Raw genomic sequence first — 12,618 nt, 5'->3', positions numbered from 1 at the left:
GCTTTCAGAATTTGACAGGTTTTTGCAGTGGCATAGATGCAGCACGTGTGTGTAGGCTCAGTTACGTCCGACTCTTGGTGACACCACGGACTGTACCCTTCCAGGCTTCTCTGTCCATAGATGAGGAGCTTAGTGCTAATACTGTTTGGAAGGATTTTTAAAAATCAACAGCCAGTCTGGTTTGTAGAATCTGTTTTGGACCAAGGTGTTTGAGAGTGCCGTAAAGAGTCTTAAGCCTTGAATCATCTCAGTCTGTTCGTAAAACCAAGTGGTAGGAATTGAAAAATGTTTAAAAGTCAAATCCCCAAGTAATCCATTATTTGAAAAGTGGTAGCAGTAGTTGGTTACTTCTCATTGCTTGAGTGGAAAAAAACTTATGTAAACTTTGTCCAACAGGCACAGCATAGCCTCCTTCACCAACTTTTTACTTAATGATAGTAATAATACTCATTGAGCATTCCAGCTTTGGCAGGCAGTGCAGAAAACCCTTAGAAACATAACCATTTTCTTCCAGAAGCTTCCAGTCTAATGAAAACTAGTGGTAAATTCTTTTCCTCAGAGCCATGATTTTACTTTTGAACTATTTTCTTGTACTGTTGTGAAAGAAAAAATGTCCTCAATTCCTCCATTATAAGGGAATTATGTATTTTGTCAGAATATGTGGTGCTTAAAAATCTTTCCCTTGAGATTTTATTTATAAACCTAAATTCAAGAGTGATTTCTAATGAAAGACGAATTCCATATGATGTAACTTATGGGTGGAATCTAAAATACAGCACAAATGAACCTATAGATGAAACAAAAACAGACTCACAGATATAGAGAACAGATTTGTGGTTGCCAAGGAGGAGGGGAGGAGGGAGAGAGAAGAACTGGGAGTTTGAGGTTGGTAGATGCAAACTATTTTATATAGGGTGGATAAACAACAAGGTTCTAATGTATAACACAGGGAGCTGTATTCAATATCTTGTAATAAACCATAATGAAAAAGAATATGAAAATGAATATATATATATATGTATATAACTGAGTCACTTTGCTCTACATCAGAGATTGACACAACATTATAAATCAACTATACTTAATTTTTAAAAAAGGTCTTCCCACTGAATGTGGACTATAATTAGAGAAAAGTCAAGAACACTACTTGTCATCTAGGATGTCTTTACCTACTTGTGTGGCTGGCATATACATTTAGAGGTGAATATTCAAACATTTTTTCTAATGTGGGGACTACACCCTCCCTCTGAAAATTATACAGCCAGTATACACTTTGATTAGACATGATTGTTTAGCTTTGGATTTTCCACCAAGGTGCCTCCCCATCCCATCATATGTAGCCTCAGGGCTCTTCCTAGTACACTTACGGGGTCAGGCCCATCTTTGGGAGGCATTTTAAGCCTCAATTTTACTACTTTTCCATGGGAGCAAGAGATTTGAGTAAGCCTCAATTTTACTACTTTTCCATGGGAGCAAAAGATGTGAGACCAATCAAAGACTTTGCCTTATTTGTTTGGGAAGGAGTGAGCAATAAGACAGAAATAGTGTTTTGGGAAAAAGGCAAAAAGCATGGCATTAATCTAGCCGAGCTAGGAATTGTGTAGCTTCTTACCCAGTATAGTACAATTCATAATAATAATACTAATTTTATTATTATCTGTTAGTTATTGAGAATTTACTATCTGCTAGACACCAAGTTAATGGTTTTACTTGCATTTTTCTCAGTTTATCCTCTTAAAAGTCTCTGAAATAGGAGCTACTCAGAAAAAGCAGATAACTTATCTACGGTAACCCTGTTGATAGGTGGCTGAGCTAGTCTGTCTAACTCTAAAATTCATGCTTTTAGCCGTTCTGCAATATTCCTTTCTATGGAAATGATTCAATATTTGAATAGGTTTAAAAGGCCATAAACATCAGCTTAGGAATCCACGTCTTCCTGAAAATTTTATGATGGATACCTTTAGTTAAGAAAAGGGCCTCCCTGGTGGCTCAGACGGTAAAGCGTCCGCCTGCAATGCGGAAGACCCGGGTTCGATTCCTGGGTCGGGAAGATCCCCTGGAGAAGGAAATGGCAATCCACTCCAGCACTCTTGCCTGGAAAATCCCATGGACGGAGGAGCCTGATAGGCTACAGTCCATGGGGTCGCAAAGAGTTGGACGCGACTGAGCGACTTCACTTTATCTACAAGGGCCAAGATGAGTTACGTCTATTTCACTGGGGTTCTCAGAATTATTTTTCATCATGGAACTCTATTCCTGACAAAAGCAGGATGGATAGGTGGACAGGTTGATATTTTAAATTTCTTTTCAGTTTGGTATTTTATGATTCCTAAGTGCTCTTGGAAGTGTTCTGTATCTCATGTCCAGTATTAGCTTCTGTTTACAATGACTACTAATACTTCCTTATCTCCATTTCCCTGTTTCTACAATGAGAATGATGTATTTTTTCTTTCTTCATGGGGGTACTATGAGCTACATTTTTATATTACAACAAAAGTATAATAGCTATGTAAATACTTCAAGTTTATGAGGAAGACCAGAAACAAAAATCTAAGTTACCATTCTCATCTCAATTATTTACATTGTAATGCAAAAGTGAAAAGACTTAGCTTCTGTGGCACACTTAGCTTTATTGAAATTGAACAAATATTTTTAATAACCCCTTTTACAGCACATGTAAAATTTAATTTTTTCATTATATTTTTTTACAGGTTGTCTTTTATCTGAGTAAGCAAAAATACGTCTTTTTTTTTTTTTTCTTACTTAAAACATGTAGCCAGGATTCAAACCACATAGCTCTGGTACCAAAAAGGAAACAGGTTATGAAAATCACAGTACAACTTTAAAATTCTTCAAATTAGTTAAAGATATTTCAAACAATATTCACTTGGATTGACAGTAGAAATCATGGGTCAGTTGACATTAAGATTAAGAGTTACACCTACAATGAAAGCAGAAATGGGAAATTCAGGCTAATATGAGCTACATCGTTCAGGACACATCATCTTCATAAATACTGTGGCTGAGAGGCTGCAATGGCTAGGTCACGCTTGAGCACTTAATTGCACGTAAATATAGGCAAAGCAGAAAAAAACTGTTGTGTGCTAACTTGGATCTAAAAGAAAATGGGCATTCATTTTCAAGAGGGTATATGATCAAATCAGTTTCACAATATACAATTCAAATCCCCAAATTGCATCTAGGAAAGAAAAAGAATATTAAAATGCACACTTACACAGACAATAAAGTAGAAACCTGTTCTTTGTGATTGGTATGTGTTGTTGTTGTTGTTTTCTCAATAAGTAGAAATTATTTATGACCACAAAAGGATTTCTCAGGTGAAACACTAATTACAGACATTGTAAAGAACATAGCTCAGGAGGCTGTTTTAAAAACAAGGCAGCATTTTCCTGAAAAAGTTTGGTCCTCAACTCACTATAGACTAGTCACTATGGTCAGATGGTAAGCATTTTCCTTGTGTGTGTGTGTGTGTGTGTGTGTGTGCACGTGCGTGCGTGCACACACATGTGTTCAAACTATCTTTTCAGTTCCAGAATTAGTTCAAACCAAACCAAAAAACAAATAGCCCTCAAGTACTTGACCTTGCATATCATGTCTAATTAATGCATCATCTGAAAGAGCAATGCTAAAGACTATGAATGTAATTATGCTCACGTGATTCTGCAAAACCTTAATTTTGTGCAAACATTTTCCTTCATCGCCCGGATAACTTATCTTTATTCATGTAGGTGCCAGGAAACCCACCCCCATGATCCTCCCTCCCCCCTCCCCCAGTCTTCTCCTCTGTCAAAGTGATATGAAGACAATTTCACTGTGTATTTACAAGCACAGCAGTTAGGCAAGAAGGTCCCAGGATCTGAAGAGCACATCTATTTCTTATGGATATCTTCATGCCGAATGATCTTGTATGTGATCCAGTAAAAGATGTTGAAAATGAGGAAGGCCAATGGGAAGGCAGCTCGAGAAATCGTGTCAATCCTTTTTGCCCGGTCCACAAACTTCTTCTTGATGGCATCTGCATCTTTGGGGGGCTGTGGGAGCTGGTTGGCAGGTGTGGCCTTGACAGCTGTTCCATCTTTCACTTGAAGGCAGTGACCCATTCCATAACCACTGAAATTAAAACGACTTTCACGAGTAACATCTTCTTCCTGGGAGAATAAAGACAGAGGAAGTACAGATTGGTTGTCAGTCAAATCAGATGGAAGATGCTTAAAATTCTTCAGAAGGAAAAGGGTAAATCACAGTTAACTGGTAGTGTGGGAAGCTTTTGGAATGGGAAGTTGTCTTTCAAGTTCAACTCAGTTATTCATGGAACAGATATAGTTCATTAACTTTTTAAGACTCAGAAATTAAGGGTAAGAATAATGACTCTGTGGTCATTTTAATTAAATGAAAAATAGAAACACCTATATTATATCCAGCACTGACTTTCCCGAAATCTAGTTTATTAATCCACAGCTTTGGATAGATTTGTTTTTAAAGCCAAGTCTTCAAATCCAAGTACTATACTCTAGATTTCTAAAGAGGACAGTTCATTCATACACTCATTCACTTAATCATTCATTTACCCATTCATTCATTCAATAAAGCATTTACTGAATCCTCATCATGTTCCTGAGCTGTTGTGGCCCATTCACAGCCCAGTTCCTTCCATTAACCTTGGCTTTAATATTAGTGTTAGATTTAAGATTAACTCCTTCAATGTATACCTTTCCCCCCTCCAACCCTCTAGTTCATCTCAGTTGGATATCAGAGATTAAATATTCATTGTTTGGTGTTCAATATTTCTACCATGGCTAATTTTTCTACTGTCAGTTTTTTACATTGCTTCTTTGGCTATTCATCTCTATCATATTTAAACATATGTCATTTTAGCTCATGTCAGTACCTCATTTCTACATGAATCAGATAAAAGACTGCAAAGTTATAACCTCTGGGTAAAGAGAAAATACCCTTCATAGAGACAAAAGTATGGAATTTGGGTGTGTGGTTGGGTTGAAAAGGTAGGATTGAAATGATCTGCTTAATAAAAATTTAATTCTAAATAGTCATCGATTGAATCATCTTCTGCAACTAGATTAGTGCTTTCTATAATACTGTGCCACCCTTTTGACTCACCAAAGATACCGCACTCTTTATCTTTCCAGAGAATAATATTATGTTAATTAATTTGGTTACATTTTCCCAAAAGACAGTAAAATTCGGTATTTTATTTCATCACTATTTATTGCATGTCAGTTGCGCTTTCACGCATATAAAAGGTATACTAAATGAAGGACTTCTTAAAAATTTTATTGGAGTTTAGTTGATTTACAATGTTATATTAGTTTTAGGTATAGAGCAAAGTGACTCAGTTATACATATATGTATATCCATTCTTTTTCAGACTTTTTACCCACATAGGTTATTACAGAATATTGAGTAGAGTTCCCTGTACTATGCAGTAGGTCCTTGTTGGTTACCTGTTTTATACACAGTAGTGTGTATATGTTAATCCCAAGCTCCTAATTTATCCCTGCCCGTCCACATTTCTCCTTTGGTAACTGTAAATTTGTTTTTGAAACCTGTGAGTCTATTTCTGTTTTATAAGTAAGTTCATTTGTATCATTTGAATGAAGGACTGTTAACATAATATTAGTGAGGGAAAGCCCAACTGTAACCCAAATGGTACAACAAAGACAAATTTATGTGAGGAAAGTCAGGCCAAAGCTCTTCTAATAAAATAATTGTAAAACTACTCCTTTATAAAACCATCTTCCCAATACTTTTTTGTATTTGAGACTGTCTTTCACAAGTTGGTTCAGGATACTCTGTCTCATTTCTTAACAAAATGTAAGTAGGATTTTTCATTCAACAATTAGTTGTTGAGTGTTGAGTTTATGGCAAGCGTTTTGCTAGATGCTGGGAGACAGGTGATGAAGTTGGACAAGAGCCCTACCTGCATGGAGCTTTTAGAACTCAGTGGAAGTGGCCAAACTAAAGACATTTTCATGTAAGGGACGTGGCTAAGAAAACCCAGCTGGATATTTGAGTACTGCTATGTGCTCAGCTCTAAAAGCTCTATAGTAGAGACTTCAACTGGACTCAGATTCAAATAGTAAATCTACTTTCTTTGCCTTAAAATGGGAATGATATATTTTATAGGTGCAAAAGTTTCAAATAAGTATTTACAAATGTGAAATAAACAGATATATTAATCATTACAGCATCATTGGAAGACTCATTAGTTAGCAAGTAAAGAAACACACAGGTCTCTAGGAGGAGGGAATGTGTTAGTTATGAGTTATAAGCAGTCTTATTCTTCCTACCTACTAACTTGTAATTAGATCTGAACCAGTGTGTGAGAGAAATAGAAATGCTGTCAATTGGTTTAGTAAATAGATATAGACTAGGAATTTGGCTGTTTGGGTTCTAAGCGTGGCTCCAAGGTTTATAAGCTGTGTTTTTCCTTAGGCAGGATATTTATTCTTTCAAGGCTTGGAGACCCCATGCCAAAATATTGAGGCTTGACTAGGTCTGTGGGTCTCAGCTTTGGATGCTAGGGAAGTTTTACAAGTTATATTTCTGCCTGCTTCCCCTCCTAGCCTCTTCCAGACCAAGTGAATCACAATCTCTGGGAATGAGAATGGAGAATCCATATTTTTTTTAAAAAATCCAATGTCTCTAATACAAATGGTTGGAAACCAGTGGCCTAGATCAGCTCTAATGTCCAGCTCTAAAATGCTGAACCTAGTCTATGTTATTAAGTCTAAGATAATTTTTTAAGTGAAAATCAGCCCTCAAAATATATTTCCCCTTATCTGCCTAAAATTACTGTGCTATTTTTCCTTTCCATATCTGTAGAATCTTACAAATTGCTGTTCTGTATCAACACTTAGAAAGTCATGACTAAGTGTATAGTTCACTGCCTGAGTGAAATAAGATTCTTTTAAAATTCCTGGGTCTCTGAAGAAATAAAAAAGAGTAGTTAGCTGGTAACTGGTTTTTAGCACATGAAACAAAAGGAATCCTAAATACATCCATGTTTTTTCTCAGATTGACTCATTCATTTAATTCCTGTTGTCTATTGGCATACTGTGAATGGACAACTAAAGAGGTTAACTCATTCAATTAACTAGCAGAACTAGAATAGAATTATGCCGGACTAGGTTATTGTGTCGTACATTGCCGTGCAAACTGTAGGTGCTTAATAAACGTTCATTGACTAGTGAACAAAGGAAATTTTAAGAGAGTTTTCTCTCTGCTTGAAAATACTTTCCCTTTCCATTCAATGGTATTTCAAATTATACTTCTGAGCATAGTTACAACTAATTAAATCAATTCTTTAAAATTATCCACCACAAAATAAATCTGTTGTAGGTAGAAATTATCCATTTAATTTTTCATGTGCAGGAGATATGAATGCTAGTTTAAGGGTATTCTTATTTACCATTATGACTCATTGAATGCATTTTAAATATAGAACCTTAAATTACCCACATCAAAGGGCTTGATTCAGAAAATATAATTGCAACCACTTTGAATTTTGGTGTTATAATGAATGACTAATTGCCTTTATAGCAGGTTCAGAATAAAATGCTATGGTAATATGGCAGGATTCCTATATGAAGGCAAAATGGAGATGAGCTTGAGTCATGGATAAACTAAAGCTGAAATAAAGAACAATCTGAAGGCACAGCTTAGTTGAATGTATTCACCGGGAGAGTTGGTGTGATTCTCTCAGTGAGGAAAGAATTTCAGGCATATATTCTCCATTTCTTATAATTAGCCAGAAAACTAATTACTTAATTATTGCTGCTGACCTACCATCTTCAGTATCTTTGAGCAGTGAATACTTGTAGCTCATTCTGTTTTGTTATTCACTGATTCAATTTCATAGAAAATGAATCATCCAAAGTTTCAATACATTCAATTTCTATATCCCACTTTGATAAAATCTCCTTAAATCCTGTCTACATAGGAAAAACTGCCATGGCACTATGCAATTTGTTGGAGACTTATCACCTTATTTTACTTATCTTAGCCATTTGTTTTACTTATTATAAGATTTACCCATTCCTGTGTTTGGAACTCTTGTCTAGATGTGAAATTGAACCTAAAACTCAGCAGAATTGCATGGTACTGAATTGTTTGTTATAAGCAAATAATTTCAATATAATTAAAGATTATGGGATTTATGCAGTGAAAGATTTCAGTGGGACCAGTATTTCTAATTTTTCTTTTATGTCCTAAAAAGGAGGAAATAAAAGGACTCCTATAAACTGAGGTGGGGAAAAACTCCATTCCATTTCTCACCCAGATTCTTTGATTGAATCTTCAGTCTTTTGGGCCAGGATATGGCCCAGGTGAAAGTGAAAGTTGCACTGAGCTTCAGTCAATGCAAGGACATAATGGAGTCTTCAGCGCTGCTTTGCAAACAGTGTGAGTCCAAACACAAGCAGGTTTTCCCCAAAAAAGTCCCCTGAGCAAATGAAGCCTTGCGTGTGTGCTTTGTTGCTCAGTCGTGTCAGACTCTTTGTGACCCTTTGGACTGTAGGCCTCCTCAGGCCATGGGATTCTCCAGGCAAGCATACTGGAGTGGGTTGCCATTTCTTTCTCCAGGGGATCTTCCCGGATCTGAGACTGAACCCACATCTCCTGTGTCTCCTGCACAGCTGGTGGGTTCTTTACCTGCTGAGCCATCAGGGAAGCCCAATTCTAGGTGGTGCTTAGTTGTAGACCTGCTGATTTCTATCACCTAGACTTGGAGAAGAGGGATGGCTTTGAGAAATTCCCAATTCTTACGGCCTCAGTTTTCTTTTCTGTATCACGGGGACTTGGGAGTAGATATGAATAATAGATACCATATATTGATTATAATTATAAACCATGCACTTAAAACCACAGTCAATCCTATCACCAAACTGTCCCTACAGGTCACAAGGTTTCAGAGGAAACTGAGACTGAGAGAAGTTATGTGGCTTCCTGAAGTTATATTGCTAATAAATATGGAAGCTGAAATTCAAATCTGATTTGTCAGATCTCCAAACTCTCTGATTCTGAACACTCTGGAAGTTTCTGGGTTTTATGAATTTGTCTCTATCAGGCCCCAAATGACTTCCATTCAAGATTATAGATGAAGAATCCAATCGAAATTTGTGGAACAACTGATCTAAAATAAAGTAAGCCAAATATAATCCCTTGTTGCTTAATGATGTGGCGAAATGAATTAAAACTCTTACAGTGTCATTTGGGGGTAGACAGTGAATAGCATTTTTTCCCCAAAAGAAAGCCATTATCAGTGGATCATCTCTTTTTCAATGCAGGATATCATTATTATTGATTTTTCTTTTTAATTTATTTTTAATTTGAGGATAATTGCTTTACAATATTGGATTGGTTTCTATAACCTCCCTCTTGAACCTCCTTCCCACCTCCCATCTCATCCCATCCCATCCCTCTAGGTTTGAATTCCCTGAGTCATACAGCAAATTTCCACTGGCTACCTATTTTATATATGGTGGTGTATATATTTCCATGCTACTCTCTCCATTCCTCCTATTACTACTGATTTTTGAAGGAGAATGAACTCTGGTGTTCATTTCTTGAGCACTTGCCATTTATGTATTCATATTTCCAGCAAATAATTCCTCGAGTACCTATTATGTGCCAGGTATGTGGTGAGGATACAGCAGTGAACAAGGAGGTGAAGTCTCTTCTTTTTTGGAGTTTACATTGCTATTGGAGAAAACAAGTAACAAGTAGAGAAATCATGTGTACACACATAAACACATATTTATACATATATATATATATATATATATATATACACACACATATACACAGTTAGGACACTCCCACATATTTGTGTGCACACACACACACACACGCAGAGATAATGATGAATGCCTTGAAATAAAACAATCAAGGTAATACACCTAAGAGAGATGGAAGGCAGAGAAATGGATGTTTTAGATTAAATGGTCATAAAAGTCCCGAGGACATGCCAGGCACTGTGCCATTTGCCAGGAATCCAGTGACGAGCAAACCAGATCAGACTCATGCCTTCAGGTAGTTCCCAGCCTTGAGGTGAAGACAAGCATTTATGAAAGAATCACATGAATACAGAATTACTATGATAGGGCTCTGAAGGAAAAGTATAGGGTGCTATGAGAGCTTATGAATAGTGGTCCTCTTATCTGCCAGATCAGATAAGAGAAGCTTTTCCTTGGGGAAGTGATATTTCATTAGAGGTTTGAAAAAATGAGAAGCATTAAAGAAGGGACAGCAGAGTTGGGAGATGTTGGAGATAGGAAAGTTTCCTGCAGTTGAGAGATGGTAGAATGGCCCATGGAATGCAGAAAGAAAGTGGGGTGAGACAAAGTTTCAGAAATGACCAAGGACTGGATCATATAGAACCTTGCAAGCCATGGTGCTGGTTTAAAGCCTTATATTAAGAACCAAGAGAAGGAAAAAATGAATAAGACCTTAGGTTTTCAGGGGGTCAGGAGAACTGAAGAGAATGATACGAGAGAGATTCTTGAGATATGTACAAAGGTTTATTGGGGCTCAGGTGAGCCTGAAGCCTTTAGAGTTGGTGAGGGTATGGATGGTAATATTACTGAGAGATATACAAGGCAATCTACAAATCATCTATACTCCCCTGAATCTGAAAAAAAAACTCTGTAGCTACCTATTGATGTTTAGAATTCGTTTCCAATTTTCTTTTTTATTATTTAAAATTTTTGCTTTCCAATCATATTAAAGAATAGGTAGACAGAGTCTGTGGATTGTGATAGCGGATTCCCACTACTGTCTTCATTCACCAAAGGATAACCTCTTGAGAGTGTGCCTGAGTCATTTCTGTACCCTTCTTCCCTGGCACAATGCTAGGCCCATGAGATATTCTAAAATTGTGCTTGGAAAGATCCTCTTGATTCTGAGAAAGGTCTCAGAAAGGATGTGCTCCCTGGGAGAAGGGAGGGGACAGCAGTTGTCTCCTAGCTGATTTCCATTTCTTGGTCACTTGCAGTCCTTTCTGCAGCCTCTGGATCAGTCTTGCCCAAAGAACTTCCATCCTATCCCTTTCACTGCAGATTCACTGCCTTGACATTGAAGAGGAGGAGGAGACACTGGGATAGAATCTAAAAGGCTCGGATTGAATTCCCTCAGTCTCTCAACATGTTTGGTCTCCTATTTCCTCTTTAAAATGAAGAAATCAGCCATTTGGCCATTTTCTGAGTTTGAGTATGGGACTATAATGCTGTCTAGTATATTGCCTCGAGACTAATCTCTAGCTCGTTGATACGCTTAAGACTTTTCTTCTCAACTACAGACTGGACAGTATGCAAACAAAGGTCTTAATCTCTTCTTCCTCCCTCTGCCCTGATGCCTTCTGGTAGAGTCGGCCTTGTGGGCAGGCATATGTGCAGTCACACACACCCCAGTGCTTTGAAGGGTCCTATACTTGGTTTAATGCTTTGCTGTAGCCATCTTGAAGTTCGTAATGGTTTTTGAACAAGCACCCCACGTTTTCATTTTGTACCAGGTCCCACAGATTTTGAAGCCAGCCCTACTTTGTGCTCTAGTGAAACTGAAGGAATGCACATTGCTTCCATTCCTGGCTTAATACTTTTCAACAGTTTCTCATCTCCTTAATGACCACTCCCAAGCTCCTTCGTGATTTTCAAGGACCCACTATATCTTGCCTTATACTTGCTTCTCTCATGGTGTTTCATGGTCTTTGGCTTTATTTTTTTGCATAGAATAGTCCTCACCTCCCTCTACCTGGTGAGCTCCTGCATGTTCTTCAAGATTCTACTCATCTCATTCAGGATGCCTTTTCTTGACCCCTGCGCCTGGGCCATGGGTCTGTAGCACTGAAGCTGACCCCATAATGGAACCTGCTACATCATATGTTAAACTTAGCTGCTTATATGTCAGCCTCTTTTATGTGACCTTCAAGTGTAAGGACCCAGTTTTGCATACCTTGAATGCCCCAGTACATAGAACAATACGGGGCTAAAGCTGCCTGTGTTGAATACTATTGGTAGCTCAGCTGGTAAAGAATCTCCCTGCAATGCAGGAGACCCTGATTCGATTCCTGGGTCTGGAAGATTCCTTGGAGAAAGGATAAGCTACTGACTCCAGTATTCTTGGGCTTCCCTGGTTGCTCAGTTGGTAAAGAATCCACCTGCAATGTGGGAGACCTGGGTTCAATCCTGAGTTGGGTAGATCCCCGGAGGAGAGCATGGCAACCCACTTCAGTATTCTTACCTGGAGAATCCCCGTGGACAAAGCCGTAGCGGGCTACAGTCCATGGGGTCACAGAGAGTCAGACACGACTGAACGACTAAGCACGTATATAAGATAAATGCTTCTTAGATGAATGTTGGAAAAGTCTTTCATGGTATGAAAAATGCTTTTCTAGCTTACTTATCGCATGGTCTGTTTTTACATATTGAATTTATAGAAAATTAGGGCAAACCTAAACTCCACAGTGCCACTCAAGAGCTGAGGTATTTATGATCTATATTTGAAACACTGCCCATTTTTTCCCAGTGTTAAGCTAGTGAGTAGACCAGATACTGTGAAAATATATAAAATTAGATCCATCTT

General features: G+C 37.7%; 1 protein-coding gene and 1 non-coding gene across 5 annotated transcripts in view; one reads left to right on the top strand and one right to left on the bottom strand.

Moving 5' to 3' along the window:
* Window positions 1-1,978: 1,978 nt before the first annotated feature.
* Window positions 1,979-2,050, top strand: TRNAC-GCA. The gene has a single exon. It is a non-coding gene; the product is annotated as a tRNA-Cys (tRNA).
* Window positions 2,051-2,610: 560 nt separating this feature from the next.
* The window catches only part of GLRA2 (glycine receptor alpha 2), a 211,339-nt gene continuing 201,331 nt past the window's right edge, over window positions 2,611-12,618 (bottom strand). For all 4 annotated transcript variants that reach the window (XM_027534633.1, XM_027534634.1, XM_027534635.1 and 1 more), the window contains one exon: window positions 2,611-4,169. In XM_027534633.1, the coding sequence (XP_027390434.1) occupies window positions 3,891-4,169 (279 nt within the window). In that variant the 3' untranslated portion in view covers window positions 2,611-3,890. The remainder of the gene's footprint in view (window positions 4,170-12,618) is intronic.

Source organism: Bos indicus x Bos taurus, chromosome X (genome assembly GCF_003369695.1).
Source record: "Bos indicus x Bos taurus breed Angus x Brahman F1 hybrid chromosome X, Bos_hybrid_MaternalHap_v2.0, whole genome shotgun sequence".
In the NCBI taxonomy this organism is placed as follows: Eukaryota; Metazoa; Chordata; class Mammalia; order Artiodactyla; family Bovidae; genus Bos; species Bos indicus x Bos taurus.
This window is presented reverse-complemented; position numbering and strand designations above follow the sequence as displayed.